This window comes from Macrobrachium nipponense, chromosome 5 (assembly GCF_015104395.2).
Source record: "Macrobrachium nipponense isolate FS-2020 chromosome 5, ASM1510439v2, whole genome shotgun sequence".
NCBI classification, from domain to species: domain Eukaryota; kingdom Metazoa; phylum Arthropoda; class Malacostraca; order Decapoda; family Palaemonidae; genus Macrobrachium; species Macrobrachium nipponense.
In genome coordinates, this window is record NC_061107.1 from 107,247,267 (window position 1) to 107,269,259 (window position 21,993).

General features: G+C 41.6%; 1 protein-coding gene across 1 annotated transcript in view; it reads right to left on the bottom strand.

Annotated features, from left to right (window-relative positions):
- Positions 1-15,928, bottom strand: part of LOC135215886 (uncharacterized) — an 82,923-nt gene extending 66,995 nt beyond the window's left edge. The window contains exons 1-2 of the mRNA XM_064250840.1: positions 15,758-15,928; positions 11,161-11,387 (exon numbers count right to left, since the gene is read on the bottom strand). Of these exons, the coding sequence (XP_064106910.1) occupies positions 11,161-11,387; positions 15,758-15,928 (398 nt within the window). The remainder of the gene's footprint in view (positions 1-11,160; positions 11,388-15,757) is intronic.
- Between the last annotated feature and the right edge of the window lie 6,065 nt (positions 15,929-21,993).

A 21,993-nucleotide genomic window follows, 5' to 3' on the forward strand; every position in this document is an offset into this window, starting at 1 on the left:
TATTATATTAGTATATGTTATATAATATATATATATATATATTATATATGTATGTATATATTATCTATATATATAATATATGTATGTATGTTATGTATTTTTTTCGAGATATATATATAAGCTATATATATATATGTGTATGTATGTATGTATGTATGTATATATATATATATATATATAATATATATATATATATATATACTATAGTATTATATACTATATATATATATACTATATATATATATATAGTAGGTATGTATATATATATATATATATATATATATATATATATATATATATATATATATATATATATTATATATATAGCTCTTATCCTCTTTTGCTCAACTTCAGCTTCTACCTTCTTTTGCTCAACTTCAGCTTCTACCTTCCTAACCTTTTCAGATCTATTTTCAGACCATCCTAAAAGGATAAAAGGAGTACAGCATAAAATCAGGTTGAGAGAAGAGACGCCAATAAGTCAGCGTCCATACAGAATGTCGCCGAGGCAACAACAACAGTTAAAGACCGAAGTTGCTTATTTACTGAAACACGGACTAGCAGAGGAAAGCAATAGTGAATGGGCTAGCCCATGTATTCTAGTCGACAAACCTGACGGAAGTGCAAGAATGTGTACAGACTATCGAAAGGTAAATAATGTAACTATAAAAGATTCATATCCTATGCCCAGGGTAGAAGATATAATTGATAATGTAGCAAAGTTTCCTTTTTTAAGTAAAATTGATTTATTGAAAGGATACTATCAAATTGAGTTAGACAAAAACAGCAGGGATATTGCTGCATTTGTTACACCCCATGGACTTTATAATTATAAGGCAATGCCAATTGGTTTATGTAATGCACCTCTGACATTCCAACGTCAGATGAATTATATCTTGAAGGATCTCAAAGGTGTACTGTATTTGTTTATTTGGATGACATTATCATAGTTGGAGAAACCTGGGAAGATCACATTAAAAAAGTAGATGATGTTTTTAAGAGGTTATTAGAATTCAATGTTACGATAAACCTTTCCAAATGTGAATTTGGTAAAACTACTGTTCAATATTTAGGACATGAAATTGTCATATTGAGGTCATAAAGAATTTGACCCTCCCTACATCTAAATGTGGAGTGATGAAATTTTTGGGAACAGTGGGGTATTACAGAAAATTTTGTAAGAACTTTTCAGATGTAGCCTACCCATTAACAGAGTTGCTGAAAAAGGATGTGAAGTTTGTGTGGTCAAAGGAATGTGACGATGCCTTTAATAAACTTAAGCTTATGTTAATGTCTAAGCCAGTACTGAAATCCCCAGACTTTAATCTACCATTCAAGTTACAGGTAGACTCCAGTGAAGTAGGAGCTGGCAGTGTATTATTACAGGAACATAATGGTGTTTTACACCCTGTGTCTTACCTTTCAAAGAAATATAATAGCCACCAGTTAAATTACAGTATTGTTGAAAAAGAAGCTTTAAGTTTAATTTTGAGTTTAATGCACTTTGAGATATACTTGCTTAACAGTAACTTTGAAATAGACATATACACTGATAATAACCCTTTAACCTTATTAAATAAATAAAAAAAAAAAAAAGTAAGCACAACAATAAGAGAATTTTAAGATGGTCTTTATTTTTGCAACCATTCAAACTGAATATTCACCATATAGCAGGCAAAGAAAATGTCATTGCAGATTCTCTCTCTAGATCTGTTGATTACTTAAAGGAAAGTGCTTGTTACCAACGACGTGGCAGTCTCCGATAGTTGCTGAAGGGAAGTAGCTAATGTTTAAGACTGTAAGAGTGAAAATTCAGCATGGACTGAGGAGAGAGCCGCTGAGTTAAAAGGGGGGGAATGTAAAGGAATATTGATTTAGTGAATGTAAAATTGCAGAAAAGGTTGAAAATTGATATTTGCATACAAAAAAAAAGTGTGTACACTAGACAACAGATGGCAGTAGCGCTTGGCGTAGGCGGTAGTCGCCAAGGATAATGTACCGAAAAATGATATTTGGTCCATGGATGTCTAGCGTGAGTCGGGTATATAAAGGCCCAAAACGATGATTTTCGTTGGAGCTGAAACAAACAAGTGATTATAATAGTGTATCAAGTTTTGAGGAATATATGGTAATGTATTGTTTATCCATTTGGACGTTTTCTTGTGTGATGTAACGTTGGTTGCCACTAACTTTTTGATGTTACAGTGAATTATATGTTGTGTTGATGTAAAGCTTTGTGACTTGGGTATTATACTGTAAAATGCAGTGATTAGTGATGAGTAGTCTTGATGAAGTGCTGTATGGCGCGTCTTTGCTTTTGTGCAATGCGTCCGTAATTTGTTTAATGTTCTGTTTGTGACTTTAATTTCCTTACTAATTGTTATTAAAGTACATTTTAAGTTATAGTGGGTTGTCACTGTTTCCTGATATATTCTCCTCGTAAATCCTTATGTTACAATATATATATATATCATCCTGAAACAAATAAATATCCACCCCGCGACTGGGATCGCTGAGGGAAGGAACAGGATCTGGCCGAAAATCATCAAAGATGTCGGACAACAACCGCCAACCTTCTTCTGTGACTGGCTCAATATCGTCAAATAATTCGCAATCACTTACTGACTCCACACTATCTGATGTCACTTTCATCACCAGATTCCCCTGGAACATATATTTCATCTGAGGAATCTCCAGTCGCCCATGACTAAAAAATATGAGCGGAAATTGATAAAGAAGCAACCAGAACAATAGATAAAGAAGCAACCAGAACAATAATCAAAAGAATTCTACAGTTGCACTATTGTCTATATGCGAGTCGACATGTCTGCCTGAGTGATAAATAACGGGAAAAGACAGGAAAGATTGAAATACTGAGCTCCCATTGGTGAAATATGGTGATGTCTCAATTCCGTCACTTAAACGTCACGAGATGCCTTACTCCTTCGCTCTGATTGGCTAGTGGGCGAAGCTTATGTTCGACAAGGGATGAAAGAGCATATCCCAGCAATGAGAAGTCTTCAAATACACAATCCCAACACACCAGCTCTCAGTACAAAAGAGAGAGTGGAAGGACATATTACGCTACGTCCTGGGATTTCTTGCTGGCTGTCAAGCGACATAGTACGGTACGTCCTGGGTGGGAAGGGGTTAAGGGGTACAGGGTATTTGGCAGTTATAAATAGTTTAAGCATTTTTAAAGGGAATTTTGCATTTACACTGCTTTTCAATTTTTGCAGTGGGTTCTGGAATCTACGTATCCCAACAAAAAAGTTGGGGTCTACTGAATTTTGAAAGTTAACCTACTAAAGTACTTTACATGCAACAAATTAAAATATGACAAATTTTCTAAGACAATTTGTGTTTTTCATAGATACAAACCTGAGGTCTTAACAATGGGATGATTTCTAGCGCCTAGCAGGATCAGGTTAAAAAGCAGATGAAAGCAAGGAATCTTGTGATATCTGGCATGCGTAGCTCGGGTGAGGAGTGGTCAAGGACGGCGCCACTACGCCAGTCTTTCCCAACTCATGATGACTTAACAAATAGAGGGGTGGCTAGAGGTGGGCAGTATAACGTTAAGACCTCAGGTTTATAGCTATGAAAAATACAAATTGTCTTAGAAATTTTGTCATTTGTTCATGCATGAACAAACCTTCAGTCTTAACAATAGGATACTCATACTTGGAGGGAGGTATAAGACATCCTAGACCAGTTGGGGGTCTACCCACCAATCCAGCTCTCAAAAGAAATGGTTTCTGGAGAGGGACTGAAGCCTGTTGAGAAGCTAGATAAATTGATATTTAACCACTCAGAACCTGAGTGACATACAACGATATATGGGATAAACATTGTATATAGAACCAAAGAGAAACTTTGTCCAATAACAAAGCAAGACACCAGGGTTTGTATTACTCCCAACCCCTCCTTGCCAAGGAGTGGAGCATATGCTACCAAATAGCGGGTAAGATATTTGTATATTACACGACCACCCTATCAGTATGACTACCTTACTCACTTATATCAGACCAGTCCAGAGAATGCTGTGTCTATTCCTTAAACTGCCCGAAGGAAAAAGGAAAGATACAAGAGAAAGAAGGAAACCAGCCAACTCAACTCATTCTCTCATCCACACAATTACCTTAGGTAAGACACAAAGGTGCCCTGTTAAGGGCAACCATGAGTTACATAACCTGTTGGGCAGCCACCACAGGACCCAGGGAAAACGTGTCCACAGATCTTTGAGCAACATCCTTAAGATAGAAGGTGGTGAATGTGGACTGGTGAAACCAAGTACCAGCGCTCAGCACTCTATGTACAGCCAAGTTCTTTTTGAAAGCCAGAGAGGGACCAATACATCTAACGTCATACGCTCTAGCCTGCACAGACGTGGTGGTAGGATCATCAAGAGTCAAGTATGCCTGTCTGGGGTGAGGCCACACCGGGCGCGGGGAGCGTCGAGGTTGCAGGCGCGTCTCGGGCGGGAGAGCAGCGTCAAAACTACACATGGCCACACCAGAAACGCCACCCTCCCTCCTTCCCTCCCGCGCGTCACTCTCAGCAGTCTAAGATATACTTCTTTGCAAAGTAACGTTTGGATAGGAAATTGCCTTTAATAGAAATCGTAAGTGGCAAACTTGACGATAGAGTACGTATAACCCAAAGGTCTTTTGGTTCTTTGCTTGGCAGTGAATTTTGTGATAATAAAAGGTTAAAATCCATATATATATTTTTTTACTTCCCATATAGTTATTACTTTAGGGGAAGTGAAAAGAAAATGTGGATTTTAACTTTTCATTATTGCAAAACTAACACGCATATGGGTTACTTCCTTAAAGATACTTAGAAAAACAAAAGAGCGAGAATTAATTGCAAATTATATAAGACGTATAATTGATATGTCTGAATTATGTTGAAATAAAACGATTTACCGGTATTTAAAACAAAATAGTTTAATGGAAACTACATAAAAGAAAGTAACCACAAGGAAAAATCAGTTTGCTTCATTGTTAACATTAATAAAGAAAGTACAAAGTACCACGAATATTTCATAAATAAGTGATACTGCTACACTGAGGATTCGTATAGTTATCAAGTCTATGCAGCTGGACAAGGATTATTTGTGTGGCTGAGTGCATAATAGTTGGCACCTTTAAGTTTTTGGGGGTCGAATGCATGCACCGATGGCTTAACATCTGAGGGCCACTTGTTCTACTCCTCTTCCATTTCTTGAAAAAAAGTAATTTTATGGAATGGATCACAGGGATCCCACCAACCTCTCTTCCGAAACACCTCCCCAATTAAATGATTTTTATGTAGCCACTACCGCTGAACAGGTGACACTTCGGCAACTGATTGCCAGTTCATCTGCACGTTAGTGACCATGTCAAGTCGGAGGGTATATTTACGTAGTGTGGTCCTTTTTCTATATTCACTTTAAATTCAGTGATGAACTCATCCTCTGGGAAAGTATTCAGACTATATAAGAACTCATTGAACGCATTCTGAAAGTACACAAATGAGAGGTGCTGAAATAACTGCTAATTTAAGCATGCATTACAGATATGGAATAATTAACTCGATATTTTACTGAATAGATAATAAATGTAGTCGCTTAAAACTTAATCGTTTCTATGCTAATATCAGTTACTTAACAATGATAATATGCTTTAAACAATTTCTAGGTTACAAATGAAAGTTCCTTAATACGGGAACTAACTTCACAACATAGTTATCAATATAATCAATAAAGGGAAGTAACCATTCAAGTAACATAGTCCCTCCCTAATCATATAGAAAATGGGGTTGTTTCGGTTGAAGACGCCTGAACCGCCGCGGTATTTTAAAACATGTTACATCGCCTGGCGGCAACTGCAGAGGGTCGAGCCGTCCCGCTAGTCTTGTGTGGCCACCCGCATAAGATACCTATGATTCAAACTGCCGCGGGAACCTCTTCCCTCCAACCTCCACGCTCGCCGCGTTTGGTGTGGCCTCACCCTGATGGCTTCCCGTATCCAAAAAGAGATAATATTCTAAGATACCTCTTTCTTTGTACGGCCCGTGCTGACAAAAAGTCTGCGGCAGACTGGTCTAAGGTGCCGAGTCCTTTTAAGATAGCAACGCAGGGCCCGGACAGGGCACAACAAAAGCTCTTGAGCATCACCACCCACAAAGTCAGTCAGTGATGGAATGGAAAATGAAGTGAACCTGTCATCATGCACAGAGGGATTTTGGGTCTTGGCCACGAATTCCGGGACAAATTCGAAGAGACTAGCTCAGACCGTGGAGCTCTCCTACCCTCTTGGAAGATGCCAAAGCCAGAAGGAAAACTGTCTTCAGCATCAGGTTCCTGTCAGATGAGTGATGCAAGGGCTCATATGGACTCTTAATGAAGCTCTTAAGAACCAAGGAAACATCCCACGTCAGAGGCTTGAGCTCTCTAGAACTCGACTGCTCAAACCCCTTAACTACCAGGGAAAGTTCCCAGGAAGAGATGTCGATACCCTTAAGGCGTAACACCAAACTCAGGGCCTCCCTGTAGTCTCTAATGGCAGAAACGGACAAACGTTTCTCGTCTCTGAGGAAGGTTTAAAAGTCTGCTATTCGCTGAATAGAGGTCACGAGGAGAGAAAAACCCCGTTTATGACACCAATCACTGTAGGTCGCCCATTTGCCTTCATAAGCTGCGGAGGTAGACTTTCTAAGACCGCCGGACATATGCCCAACTGTTCTCTGAGAAAAGCCTCTCGCTTGAAGGAGATACTTGATAGCCTCCAACCGTGAAGAGACAGGGATTCTACTGACTGGTGGAACCTTTCTGCATGGGGCTGACACAGGAGATGTCGCCAAGGGGAAATCTCCCTCGGAACCTCTGACAGCAACGACAGCAGATCTGGAAACCATTCAACCTGAGGCCACAGAGGGGCTACCAAAGTCACCCTGAGACCCTGTGAACTCATTAGCCTGAGCAGAACCTGATGGATCAAACAAAACGGAGGGAAGGCATACACCTCCAGGTTGTCCCAGGGATGTTGGAATGCGTCCTGTGCCAATGCTAAAGGATCTGGAACCACTGAACAGAACACCTCCAGCTTCCTGTTGAAGCATGTCGCAAAAAGGTCCAGCATGGGTCTCCCCCAAATCTGGAAAAGCTTGTCTGCCACCACTTGATGAAGGGACCACTCTGTGCCTAGGATCTGGTCCCGGTGACTGAGTTTGTCTGCGAACACGTTCCGTTTTCCAGGGATATACCTAGCTGGGAGCTCTACCAAATTGCTGACTGCCGACTGGTGAAGCCAGGCCTCCCTGTTTGTTCACATAGGCTACCACCATGATATTGTCCGACATGAGAATGACAGAATGACCTTCTACCTTCCCCCGAAACTCCTTCAGACCCAGGAAAGCCGCCTTCAACTCTAAGACGTTGATATGTTGCTGCTTGTCCTCCAAACTCCAAACGCCTAAAGTGATGAGGCCGCCTAAATGAGCCTCCCAACCTGCAAGGCAGGCATTCGAGAACAGAAGGAAATCCGGTGGAAGAAAACGCAGAGGGACACCCTTCAACAGATTCTGGTCGTTCAACCACCAACGAAGGTCTTCTCTCACTTCCAAAGACAGAGGAACCATTAACAGGGGAGAGTCCCCCGCCAGAAACCAGAACTCTCCCAGTCTACATTGCAGAGACCGAAGATGGAGACACCCATGAGGGACCAGCTTCTCCAGGGAAGACAACACTCCCAGAGGAACCTGCCACTGATGAGCTGACTGATGTGACTGACAGGAAGGTGCGTGCCACCACCTGCAACTTCTCCCATCTCTGATCTGACAGGAAAACTTTTGCCACTGTCGTATCGATGACCATGCCCAGGTAGAGAATTTGACTGGGTATGAAGTTTGACTTTTCCTGGTTGACTAATATGCCCAGTTCCAGACATAACCAAAGTAGACGATCCGTCCTGCAGCAGCTTTTCCCTGGAAACTGCCAAGACTAACCAATTGTCGCAGTACCTCAGCAAACGGATCCCCTAAGCATGGGCCCAACTTGACATGAGAGAGAAGACCCTTGTGAATACTTGAGGGGCTGTCATCAGCCCGAAGCACAAGACTTTGAACTTGAAGACTTTGTCCCCAAGAGAGAAGCGAAGGAACTTCCTGGACGTGGGATGAACAGGGATTTGGAAGTATGCGTCCCTTAAGTCTATTGGCCGCATGAAGTCACCTTCCCTCACGGCTGCCAACATTGAGCGCGGGGTCTCCATCTTGAACCGTGTCTTCCTGATGAAGTGATTCAAGGTGGATAAGTCAAACACAGGCCTCCATCCTCCTGACACCTTGGGCACCAAGATGTGACTGTAAAACCCCGGGGACGGACGCACCACTTCCTCTATCGCATCCTTGTCCAGCATTTTCTGCACTTCCTCCCGAAGAGCCAAGAACTTCAGAGAATCTGGAGGATATGCCTTCCTGAGCTGCGGCTTGTCCGACAGAGGAGGAGAGAAGTCGAATGGCAGTAGGTATCCCACCCGAAGGACATCTACCACCCACTTCTCTGCCCCATAAACCATGTCACTTGACCCAATGGCCAGCCAGGCAACCCCCCCCCGCCCGTCGTGGCGCAGGAGAGGGAGAGGCGCCTAACCTACTGACGGCCCCCTTTACCTCTGCCCCGCGGGCCCTTTCTTGGCTTAAAGAAACAAGAGCGAAAGGGGCGTTGATCTTCTGACTTAGGCTGAGTCGAATGGGAAGACCCTGCCAAACCCGAGGTCCTCGATGGCCTGCCAGGTGATGATCTCTTTGACTGCTGCTGGACAGGGGGAGGAGAAGGAGGCAGACGTCTCTGAGGACAAGACTCCGACTTAGACATGGTCTGGTGCACCAGTCTGTCTTTGGTGTCAGCCTGGCGCCGGTCTATCGCATTCTCAAGCTCTGTCCGTAGAAACAAAAATTGGGACTCCAACATATCTCCGTTCCTCAATGCCAGCAAGGACTCAGTGTTGAGCAATTTCTCCATCCTAGACAAAGCCGCATCCCTTCTAATCAGAAGAAAGTTAGCCCATAAATTAGCACTGAGGTGGGCCATATATGAAAACGTCTTGGCCCCTGACTACAACAGACTGGCAAGCGAGGATGCACTCACCAACCCTTCCGGGGACCTGTCGGAAGCTATCTTGGCAATAACCACAAAGAAGAAGTCCAGTCCAGAAACCGTCTGCAACATGGAGGCCGCCGTAGATTCCAATGCTAGGGCATCTTGCAGAAACAAGGACAGAGCCACCGACCTCACCTGTTCCAAAGTCGATTCCGGCTTCAGGCTAATGACGTCTGGGTTAAGATGGCATGACAACAAAAAAGAAGAACTTGTAGCATAGTACTTCCTATGTCTCGTGAGAGGCGGGGGGGGTTAGTAGTTTAACTGTTAGAGTCCCTAGAGCTAAGAGAACGGTCCCGGTCCGAAACAGAGGCGTTAACCTTCTGCAAGACCAACTGAACGTGCCCTGACAATGGAAGCTGAAGAGATGATTTGGGGTCCTGAGTAGCTCCCACCAAGGCTTCCAAGCAAGAAGGAGTGTAAGACAACTGAGCCTGAGTCCTACTTTCCAAAATGTTAAACCCACGAATGAGATCAATAACTTCTGAAAAGGAAGACAAAAACTCTTGCGTGTCTCCCTCCTCCTGTACTGGCAACGGAGACCGATGACGAGAGGGAAGTGCAGGCTCCTCTAAGGCACCTTCCCCACCAAAATTAACAGAAGGATCAGCAGCCAAACAGCCCGAAACCCCAACTAACCTGTCTGGGCTGGGTCCATGCTTCGGCTTCCGAGACGAACCCACATCGGGAAGAGGCGAAAAGCCTTCCCAAGTAGGAAGAGTCGAAACCCTCCGATGTTCTCTCTTGCCATAAAACGACCTCCACTGCTCTTTAGGCCATGCCCAGCATTCCGTGCAAGGATTCAGGATAGTACAAAAATTAGAACGACACCTGCACATTATGTGAGGGTCAGTCGCTGTCGAAGCCAGAAAACGAGAACACGGAAAACCTGGAACTCCGGGGCACATACGTTGATGCTGAGAAGGAGCAGAAGAAGCCATAATATCAGCCAAACACACACACACACTAAACACAAGTGAAACGGGCAATGAACCGGGAAAAGGCCAAGAGAGGTTAACACGACTCTCACCCAGGCGGTCAAAGAAAAGACTGGCGTAACGGCGTCGTCCTTGACCACTCCTCACCCGAGCTACACATGCGTTGCCAGATATCACAAGATTCCTTGCTTTCATCTGCTTTTTAACCAGATCCAGCTAGGCGCAAGTATTTATCCTATTGTTAAGACCGAAGGTCTGTTCGCGTATGAACAAATATACTTTTTATATGCACTCACATAGCCAGCTGTCTTTTTATTTACCTACAATGAGCTTCAAGAATCATTATTGAAAGCCCATCATTCATTTGCATTTGACTTCAGTAAACTGCTTGTTACAAGGCTTCATTATTGATACGTACCTTGTAACAAGTAGCATGTTTATGAGAGTTCTTTGTACACACAGGAATTCAGATCTATTACTGAAGAAATAGTCTGCATCTTTACCACGGCAAGCATACAATACTGAAAACTTTAGTTTCAGCCAATCAAGAGGCAACTATGCATATTGCCACATCTACCTAAAACCTACATTGATGAATAAACAGATGGAATGTGATAGGCTCTAATCAACATATTCAAAAATATAAATATTACGACAGCTTTGGTACACAACAGGCTAGGTTACAACACAGAATGGAGGTATTGTATAGGCTCTATAAACAGTCATTATCCATCACTAGAGTAAATAACATACTATAAGTTTATGAAAGTTTAAATAATATATATATCCTGGATTTTCTTGGTATGCAGGTACTAATTATTTTTTCTTCTAGGGGTAATATTCCGTACAGAAATAGTCTTATGAACATGATAGATGATAAATGTGACTCATAAATGATAAATGTGACTTATAATTCCAGAGGATAAAAAAGCAAATTAAAAATACACCAAATCCAGTTTCAGATTAATCATTACTCCATTCTACATGTCAATAATTAAAATATGTATTTAAATTAATTTCATTTCTCAAATTGTACTTATCTTGTAACTTACAATAAAGAAATGGCATACTTACAGGTAATGACATGCTCGAGCTGCAGCAACATTTAATAATGGGATGACATATATAATAAAACGAAGCTCCTTGTGTGGTAAAAAGGAATAAGCAGTCACAAATATTATTGCTGGAGTTGCCAAAACTCGCACTCGCTTATCTAAAACCAGTCCCACTGGTATTAAAGGAAGACTTAGGCCAAGAGCCCGAGGTAGCGCTGAATACCAATACCATAAAAAGGGAGATGTCTGATAAATATGTTAAGGATACAATATTTGGACACTCAAACGTGGTAAATATCAAGGTTTTTTAAACCATAATTTGTTTAAAACAATAAAAACCACTGTCTCACTAGAACAATCTATTTTATATTCTGAAGAACTGCCTCACTAAAATAATCTATTTTATATTCTGAAGGGCCATGAATAAAAATTCACTCAAGAAAAAATTGTTTTGAGAAAATCTACCTAAGGAAACTCTTGTAATTATATGATTAAGGTGAACCCAATCAGAATGGATATATATCACCACTTCCTCTACTGTCCTGAAGCATTTGAACAGCTCAGATCACAGAGGAAGGGAATAAGAACTAAGACTGGTGGCAATGTCAAGGATAGGCCAGGGGAGGCTGATCTCTCTCCTAACTTACTGTATATTTCTGAATATAAGACGACCTTTAAATCCTAAAATTCACCCCCTAAAAATTGGGGACTGTCTTATACTACCATTCTAAAAATCAAACCTTGAATTCTAAGGGATGGTTATAGGAAGGCAAATCCTCGGCCTTGGTACAATAATCACTAACATACATGAAAAGATTCACATTATGATATTAAGTGGTGAGGAAGATAGTAAAACCATTACTACCTTATTGTATATTATTGGCATATTCAAGAAATAATTCCAGATCAATTAAATCAACCTTTATGTATACAGTGGACCCCCTATATTAGCGTTCTCAGCATTCGCGGATTTCTCTCTGAAACATATACAGGCAGTCCCCGGTTATCGGTGGGGGTTCCGTGCCCGGGGATGTGCCGATAAGTGAAAACTGACATTAACCGAAACTCAATTATTTATGTTATCGATAACTGGTTATTGGCATCACTAGCACCCTTGTGGGACCGATAACCAGGACTTGTCCCATTATGGCACCATAAATTGCCTATTTTATGGTGCTAGACAAGCGGCATAAAACTGGATTGTCTCTACCCCCTTTATTTGCGGGAAATTCATGTAGTATTCGCAGTATATTTCTATGAGAAATATCTACAAATTCCAGGGGTTTTTTTTTATCAATTTCATCATAAAATGCACTTTTTGTGATAAAACAATTAAAAAACCCAGTAAACATTTTTTGTGGGTTTTTCTTGAGTTTTAACTAACAAAATGAGTTTTAACTAACAACATTGGGCGTTTCAAGCGTTTTTATAAGGGTTGCAATTATTCATGGGGGGGTTGGTATGCATCCCCTCCGAATACTGGGGGACCACTGTCCACTGTATGCAAGCCCAGCTGAGAAAATGTAAACATTGAGTTATTGTTCTGCTCACATAAACACTTATCTTTCAGTAAACTTTCAAAAAAGGGATTTTGACGAAGGAAAAATCTATTTCTGGGGGAAGACCTGTGTCGCCCGGTGAAAAGTTCCTGTGGCTCACTTTTCTAAGTATAAATAGATTCTAAATATACCAGAGAAAAAAGCTAGCATAGTGTGCTGAGGTTACTACCATCGCGCGAGCACCCAAAGGGTGTCGGGTATAAAGTACAAGGCGAGTGGAAGCCACTATTCACAGGTCTTCTGCCAATTAGAGGATTCCTTTCCGAAATCCCTCTCCTGGAAAGAGCCATTGCAAAGGCCTCTCCTCCCTCACGCTTCTGCTACTACTACCCGATCCGCACGCCATCTGCATTCCTGGATTAGACACCTTAGCTTGGATTCGTTAAGGGTGGGAAATTAATTAGAAGGGGTGGGTTCACCGGGCGACACAGGTCTTCCCCCAGAAATAGATTTTTCCTTTGTCAAAATCCCTTTTCTGGATTCGACCTGTGTTTGCCGGTGAAAAGGTACCAGAGGATTCCCATCCAAGCTTATCAGATACCCGACAAGTCTAAAAGGAAGGAGATAATGAAACCTAAGGTTCATTTAAAAATAAAATTTTACTTGCTTGCTAATTACACTAGGACTCAAACTATGACTTAGAACAAGTAACAATATAAAAATATAATACTCTTAAGTATGGTATCTTAGAGGAATATACTAGGGTATGTACAGATGGGTCCATAAAATAAATATGGTCTCAACAATATATATACATGTTCCAGTGGCAGGATGACGACCAAACCTCAAGACCTGGAGGAGAGAGGTCCGGTGGGGAATACGAGCGAGGCAGGTAGGAAGGAGAGAGTACTAAAGAAAAGGGAAAAAAGGGGGGGGTATGACAAGATTCATCAGTCAGGGGAGACTATGCTCCCTGCAGCAACCGCTGGGAATTTAAGGGCTGCTAGATTTGCAGCAACTGCTGGGAATTTAAGGGCCTCTAGATTCTTGAGATAGTGGCGTTTAAAAACTGCTGGAGATTTCCAACCCGTATACTTCTTCAGGTCTTCGAAATTCATATTGTGAAAATAATTAATAGAGGTAGCTACTGCTCTGATATCATGGACGTGTGGAAATGAATCTGGGTTGGCCTGTTTAATAAAGTAGAGTATTTGTTGTCTAATACCCCTAAGAGAAATTGTACCACCTTTTTCTCTAATAAAAGGGGGCCTGAAGATTTTCCGGATGTCCTGGCTAAGAAGGATTTAAGGGTAGCGACAGGGCACAAAGACGTGTCCTGTGCTAGGGGTATAATTTTCCATGGAGCCCACCTGTTTTGTGGGTCCTCATTTTTAGCCAAGAACCTCCGGTCTGGGGACAGAAATACTTCACCCGAAGGGAGGAATTCTATATGGTCTGGATTTCTAGAGAGAGCCAAAAGCTCAGATATTCTGGCGCCTGAGGCCATGGCCATTAGGAATAAAGTTTTTCTAAGCAGAGTTATATAAGAGCATGACTCATTATTAGTGTCTGAGGCTAACTTGAGTACGTCATTCAAAAACCAAGAGACCGTATGAGGGCGGTCTATTGGTCTCAGGCGGGCACATGCTCATGGAATAGAAGAGAAATATGAATCTGACAGGTTAATATTAAATCCCACCTGGAAAATCTTTAAGGCTAACTTGATTGTTGTAATGGTACTAGCGGCCAGGCCCTTCTCAAATAGGGTTCTAAAGAATGAGATTGCCAGATTCATGGTCATTTCATGAGCAGCTGAGTTTTTTAGAAAATTGGATAATTTCTTAACTGCCGAATCATATTGCCTGAGCGTTGATTCTCTTTTATCTGATTCTATGAATAAGATGTTTAATGGATCAACACTAGTGTCCTTTTGAGCTGCAAACTTCATGAAGTCCATAAAGTTAGGGCATTCAGAATTCTTGAGGAAGCTGACACAGTCTTGAGTTTGTACTATCTGTGTAAGTTCTGGTCGAGGGATCCATGTGGATTGGAGCTTCAATTCTAGAAGAAGCGGGAACCAGTTGCTCTCTGGCCAGTTGGGTGCTACTAATGCTACTTGTCCCATGAAAGATCTTGGTTTGTGCAGGACTTTCATCAGAAGATTCACCGGTGGAAAAAGATAATTCTTCTGCCAGTTGTTCCAATCTATGGACATCGCATCCGTGGCGTACGCCAGAGGGTCCTGGTTGGGTGCCACATAACACGGTAGTTTGTGGTTGGCTTCTGTGGCGAACAGATCTACCTGAAGGTCGGGGATTTGTTTGCAAAGCCACCGGAATGACTTTCTGTCCAGGGACCACTCCGATTCCAACGGAGTTGTCCTGGAAAGTGCGTCTGCGATAACATTTTTTACTCCCGCCAGGTGAGTTGCTGACAGGTGCCAATGGTTTTTCGTCGCCAATGAGAATATCGCAATGAATACGTGATTCAGTTTGCTTGCTTTGAAGCCTCCTCTGTTTATGCAGTGGACCACCACTAGACTGTCCGAGACTATTCTTACACGACTGTTCCTGGCCGGAGCTAGTAGTTTTAAGGTTAGGAAAACTGCCATAGCTTCTAGAATATTGATGTGGAACTGACGGAACATACTCGACCATGTTCCTTGTACCTTCTTGTATTGTGAATATCCTCCCCAACCGCTCTGTGATGCATCCGTGAGGATGATTAGAGACGGGAGGGAATTGCAGTGGTACTGACTTGGCTAGATTCCGGTGTTTCGTCCAGGGACGAAGCCTCTGTCAGAATAGGTGGAATTATTGAGATCTTGTCCCTGAGCCTGTTGTTGGCTCTCTTTCTCCGGACTCGATTGATGTCTTTCAATCTGGCTTTTAATAGGACGTCTGTTACTGAAGCGAACTGTAGTGAACCTAGGATTCTCTCTTGGGTACGCCGAGACACCTTTTTGTTCTTGAGGAACTGTCTCGTAGCCACTGCTATCTCCTTGATCTTCCTGGGTGGAAGGGATAGCTTGTGTGTTATAAGGTCCCATTGGATTCCCAGCCATTGGAAGTGGGAGGCCGGAACCAACCGAGACGGGACAAGTCCAGAATTACTCACCTTTTGTCCGAGTCCTTCTTTGGGACACTGAACAGACGTCCTTGAAACTTTAGTCGTTTCACTCTCTTTATGGCCTTCTTCTGTAGGAGATCTTTGGTATAGTCTATAAGGTCTTTTGTCGGTCTCTGATAAAATTTGAATGGCGGAGGGGGCCCTTTCACCCATTTCCATCCTAGGCCTTTCGAGACTATACTGTGGGCCCATGGACTGAAGGTCCAGTGGTCCCGGAAAATATAATCTCCCTCCTACCTGCGGGTTCTCACTGGCTGGATGCAGGTTTGCTGCCTCTGCCTCCCCGGAAGCCTCTACCCCTGGGTCCGCCTCGTAGCCGGGAGCCACCTCTGGCCCTGCTACTTCCCGCATGCCTATTGTAGCTGCGAAAGCCATCTCTTGCTTCATAGGCAGGGTTAAAGGCTGGGGAGGTTACTAAAGCTGTGGAGGTTGAAGGCTGTGGAGCCGGCGGAGTCTGCAGTAATACGAACTGCTGTTGCGGGTGAGCCTTAGAAGTTGAAGGCTTACCGATTTGAGACACCGGAACTGCTTGCACGACCGTTTGAGGAAGGGAGGCCTGGTAAGGATTGAATTTCCTTGGCCTCTTCTTGGGTCTGGTCTGGTGTCCGTGGGCCTCAAACTTCCGTTTGAAGGGAAGACCCCAACGGACCCGCAGGCTTTGGTTGGCTCTGGCTGCCTCCCGAGAGACATTGGTAACTTCATCTTCCGGGAACAAGTTCTCTCCCCATATTGAGGCTTTTATTAGCCTATTGGGTTCACGCCTTATAGAGGCACCCGCCAGGACATACTTCCTACAAGCCCGTCTTGCTGTTGAAAAGTTGAAGAGGTCTGATTGAAAGGTCTGTAATAGACCTTTCGTCAGGACCTGGAATACTTGTTCATCACGGTAAGTAGTGGCTAATAAACTCCGCCATAGTGACGGAGTTGATAGATCTTGCCAGCCTAGATCGTGCCTCACATTCCGCCTTGATCAGATGGTCCGGAATTTTAGGCAGCCTCTCAGAAAAAAAGAGTGGAAGCGCAATCCGGGTCCAGTTTACCTGTCGTAAACGTGGCCGGGGCTTCGTCCCAGAGCTCCCTACCTGCAGGGAAGAGAAGATAAGTAGCCTCTGTCTCCTTCAGTCCTGGTAGGGGTTTATCCTCTGCGGACTCTTGTAGGGTTAGTTCCGCTACCTTGTCTGTACAGGGTGACAGAACTTTATCTGGGGTCACAAACATGGTGAAAGTACCTTTGAGGGGCGTCAACTTAGTGTTGACGCATTCCCATTCGGTGAGGGTGCGAACCCAAGCAGCCTGGACTTGGTCCCTAGGGAAGATCACTGTCTCCTTCGGGACCTTGTCTGTTCTGCTAGTCTGACAAATCCTGGAAAGGGAAATTGGAGACCCACCGGGAAGAGCTCAAAGTCTTCAAACGGGCGGGTTCCGCACCCTCGATATTTAGCTTCCCATCTGAAAATGGGGCATGTAAAGCTAACCGCCACGGGTTGTTTTTATCAAATGGCGGCAGCTTTGATGCATCCGGCACTGTCATAGCCAGCGCCGGGGATCCGGAGTGGAGAAATCCGGTCATCATGTCCTCCAAGGGCTTGATCCTCTCGAACACCAAAGATGTTATAGCCTGGCTGGAGATGTCAGAGTTTTAGAGGTGAAGATTCCTCATTCATTCGCGGTGCTCATGCATGTATATTTCTAGTATAGTTTTCGATTATAGTCTTGTATTGTTATTTGATGAGGTTGGAAGTTCTTTACAATGTCCTACCCTAGCCTATCTGACCAGACCTAGGCTAGGTTTTGGAGGGTAGGCTAGGCAAGCTGAGTATATCCCACCCCCTTAGTGGCTCCTAGTACCGCCAATCCGATAGGGCAGATATGTTTGCTTGGAGGGTGGCCCAGGACTAGAGTTCCTCTCTTGTTACATATGTAGGAGCTAGGCCTATCTTACCTGACCAGATCGGTAGATTCGATTTTGGAGGGTTGAGTTAGGTTCTAGGCATCCTCTTCGTGACATCCTTATAGAGCCATCTTAGCCTACCTGACCGGATCTGTACCGATTTCGGAGGGTTAGGCTGGGATCTTAGCTGGGTGCGGTTTTCTCCCCCCCCCCCCCCCCCCCCCTCCCCCCCTTTTTTTCATCAGTACTTCCAATAATTCCTCATCAATTATTTTATGAATTAAATTTTGTTGAGTGTAGCCTGGGCCATTGCCCCCTTTAGGGTGTCAGTTGGCCTACTGTCTTCTGCCCCGTTTTCTGGTGTTGACCTGTGTCGCCCGATGAAAAATCCCTGTTACTCATTTTTCTTGTATGAATAAACTCTAAATATACCAGAGAAAAAATAACATAGTTATGCTGAGGTTACTACCCCCAGCGCGATCACCCAAAGGGTGTCGGTATAGTATAGGGGCGTTGTGTTACCACAAACCACAGGACTTCTGCCATTTAGAAGATTCCCTTCAAAATCCCTCCTTTTGGTAGGAGCCGCTACAACGAAATCCCACTACTCGTCCTCGCTCGCCACAACTACTACTTACCCACGCGCCATTTCCATTCCTGTTAACCCTTAAACGCCGAAGCAGTAAAAAAAAATGTCTCCCATGTCCCGGAGACGTTTCAGAGTGAGCGCGGAAGCAGAAAAAATATTTTTTTCAAAAAATCACAGCGCGCTTAGTTTTTAAGATTAAGAGTTTCATTTTTGGCTCCTTTTTTGTCATTGCCTGAAGTTTAGTATGCAACCATCAGAAATGAAAAAAATTATCATTATCATATATAAATAATGCAATATATGATAGCGCAAAAACGAAATTTCATATATAATTGTATTTAAATCGCGCTGTGCGCAAAACGGTTAAAGATAACAAGTTACTTTTTTTTTCATTGTAATTTACACTAAATTGTGATCATTTTGGTATATAACACATTGTAAAACGATAAAAGCAACACAGAGAAAATATTATCACAAAATAATGCATGAATTCGTAACGCGCGGATGTAAACAAATATTTTTTTCAAAAATTCACCATAAATATAAATATTGTCCTAGAGACTTCCAATTTCTTTCAAAATGAAGACAAATGATTGAATATTACTATACTGTAAGAATATTAGCTTACAAATGCAGTTTTTGACCATATCTGAAGAGTTAAAGTTGACCGAATGTCGAATTTTTTTTATATATATTTTTTTATATGCAATTATTTCGGAAATAAGAAAAGCTACAACTTTCAAATATTTTTCGTTTTATTCTACATGAAATTGCGCACATTTTCATATATAAAACTCCATGAAATGCCTAATATGAAACGGAGCAAATATTTCGAGAATGGGACTTACGCATTTCGGAGATTTGTGGCGGAGAATCCGCGCGCGGAGGGAAGTTTTTTTTTAAAAATTCATCATAAATTTAAATATTGTGCTAGAGACTTCGAATTTGTTTCACAATGAAGATAAATGACTGAATATTACTAGACTGTAAGAGTTTTATCTTACAATTGCGTTTTTCGACCATTTCGGTAGAGTCAAATTTGACCGAACGTGGTTTTTTTTTCTATTTATCGTGATTTGTTTATATGCAAATATTTCAAAAATGAGAAAAGCTACAACCTTCAACTATTTTTTGTGTATTATACATGAAATTGCGCACATTTTCATATATAAAACTTTATGAAACGGCTAATTTAAAATGGTGCAAACATTACCACAATCGCACGTATGATTTTTTCGGAAGAGTTACCGCGCAGACGTAAAGAAAATGTAATTTTTTTTATAAATTCACCATAAATCGAAATATTGTGCTCTTCCAATTTGTTGCAAAATGAAGGTAAATGCTTGAATATTACTAGAATATAAGCGTTTTAGCTTACAATTGCGTTTTTTTTTTCGACCATTTCGGTAGAGTCAAGTTGACCAAAGGTTGAAAATTTGTCACTTATCATTTTTTATATGAAAATATTTCAAAATTGATAAAAGCTACAACCATAGGTTGTTTTTAGTTGTATTGTGCATGAAATTGTGCACATTTCCATATATAAAACTTTATGTAACGGCTAATTTAAAATGGTGCAAACATTACCACAATCGCATGTATGATTTTTTTCGGAAGAGTTACCGCGCGGACGTAAGGAAAAAGTTTTTTCATAAATTCACCATAAATCAAAATATTGTGCTAGAGACTTCCAATTAGTTTCAAAATTAAGGTAAATGATTGAATATTACTAAAATATAAGATTTTTAGCTTACAATTGCGTTTTTCGACCATTTCGGTAGTCAAATTTGACCGAAGGTTGAAATTTTGGCACTTATCGTTATTCATACGAAAATATCTCAAAACTGATAAAAGCTACAATCATGAGTATTTTTTTGTTGTATTTTACATAAAAATGCGCACATTTTCATATATAATACTCCATGTAACGGCTAATTTAAAATGGTAAAAAAATTATGTCAAAGTGACGAAATAATTTCCGAGATGTGTCACAGATACTTTTTAGTGCGGCAAGAAAGAAATTCGCGCTTGCGCGCCTGCGTAACTATTGTAAACAAAACAACACCTTGATCCGTGAACTCCCAGCATCCCCCAAGGCGCGTGATTCAAGATTTTCGGCTGGTAGGCCTAAAAGTATTTTTCCGCGAATTTTTAAAAAAACTTTTGTATGTCGACGTAAAATACGTCCAGTCGGCACCCGAGAGACAAAAAATGTAGACGTAAAATACGTCCAGTCGGTGTTTAAGGGTTAATAGAGCCGTGCGTTCAACTAACGAGAATTTCGCTGTGCTTTTTCCATTGTGGATTTTGCTAATTTCTTTCATTATGAGTGCCCAATCTTCTGCTGCTTTGAAGTTGAGTACCCCAATTTTGGTTTTTTTTACATCATTTAGTTTAATATTAAGTATGCTATCAGTCCAGGCCCCTCAAAATATGAGTTGAGGGTGTCGCCGGCTGGGCCGCCATTTTGAGCGTCAGCATAGCAACAACGAATTACTCACAGCATATGTAAAATTATTATAAGTTGATTAAAAGGTGATATTTCTGTTATTTACATTTTAGAATAATATGGCTTATATATTGATACATCAAGATCTCGGTGCTGGTGAGCCATTCTCGAACCTAGGCTAGTCTTATAACGGTAACCATATTTGATCCTTAAACCGGATACATGGTTTAATTATCCCTAGTTAGATTAAATTTGATCAGCCTAATAAGCTTAAATGCATGTTTTTCTCATCATTCATGATATGTCGAATATAATACTTTGGCTGATACGTTCAGGGGAAAAGTGCCCATTACGAATGGGAATTTAAGTGATACTATGGACTACGTAGATTAGAACTAGATATTAAGAGATAACTCCTATGCGCCTTGTGATATATTGTTATATTTAGATCAATAAATAACCTAAGCAATGGTATTATGTGCATAGCCTACCTGGATAACCTCCTGACCGGGTTGGACCACCTCCGATCGCGACGGGCCACGGCCAGTCAGCAAAAAATCTAGGCTACGTAGCCTAGGAGTGGATTCACTTTAGATCAGGGGTAGAGCCAAGCAAAATAAACTATTGCTTACAAACCTCTGGTCGCAAAGATTGAATAATAGATATTATTACGATAATATCTCTAATATATTATCTCTGGAGCTTCGGCGAACAAAGAATACTTTTAATCAGAGCGATCAGAGGCAAGGTAGAAGGATAATAGTTATCGAAGTTTGGCATTACCAGAATTCAGACTGAATTATTCCTAGCTTCGGCAATTATAGAGGTACGCCATGTCTTTTTTCCAACACCGACGAAGTTCGGTGTTTTAATATAAACATGCCTCTGAACGGAATACTCAGTTTATACTATTATTCCTAGAAGTTTATTAGATTTATTATGTAGGTCGGTACCGGAATACTTCACGAAGTATTTTGCCGACAACCTAGATAAGTATACAAATGTAAGCCTTATTAGTCTAAGCCATTTATTAATAAGTCGAATCCGGAATACTTCGGCAACAAAGTATTTCCCCGACAACCTAGATAAGAATATATTTAGTCTAAGCCACTGTAATAAGTCGTTACCGGAATACTTCGGCAACGAAGTATTTCCTTGACAAACCTAGATAAGAATTCATTTTCTGGAAAAATTAAGGCATATACGTCAGCACGGAATATTTTGGGAACGAAATATTCTGCTGACAAACTATAAAACTTATGAGTTTTACGACCTAGTTATTTAGAATTAATCAG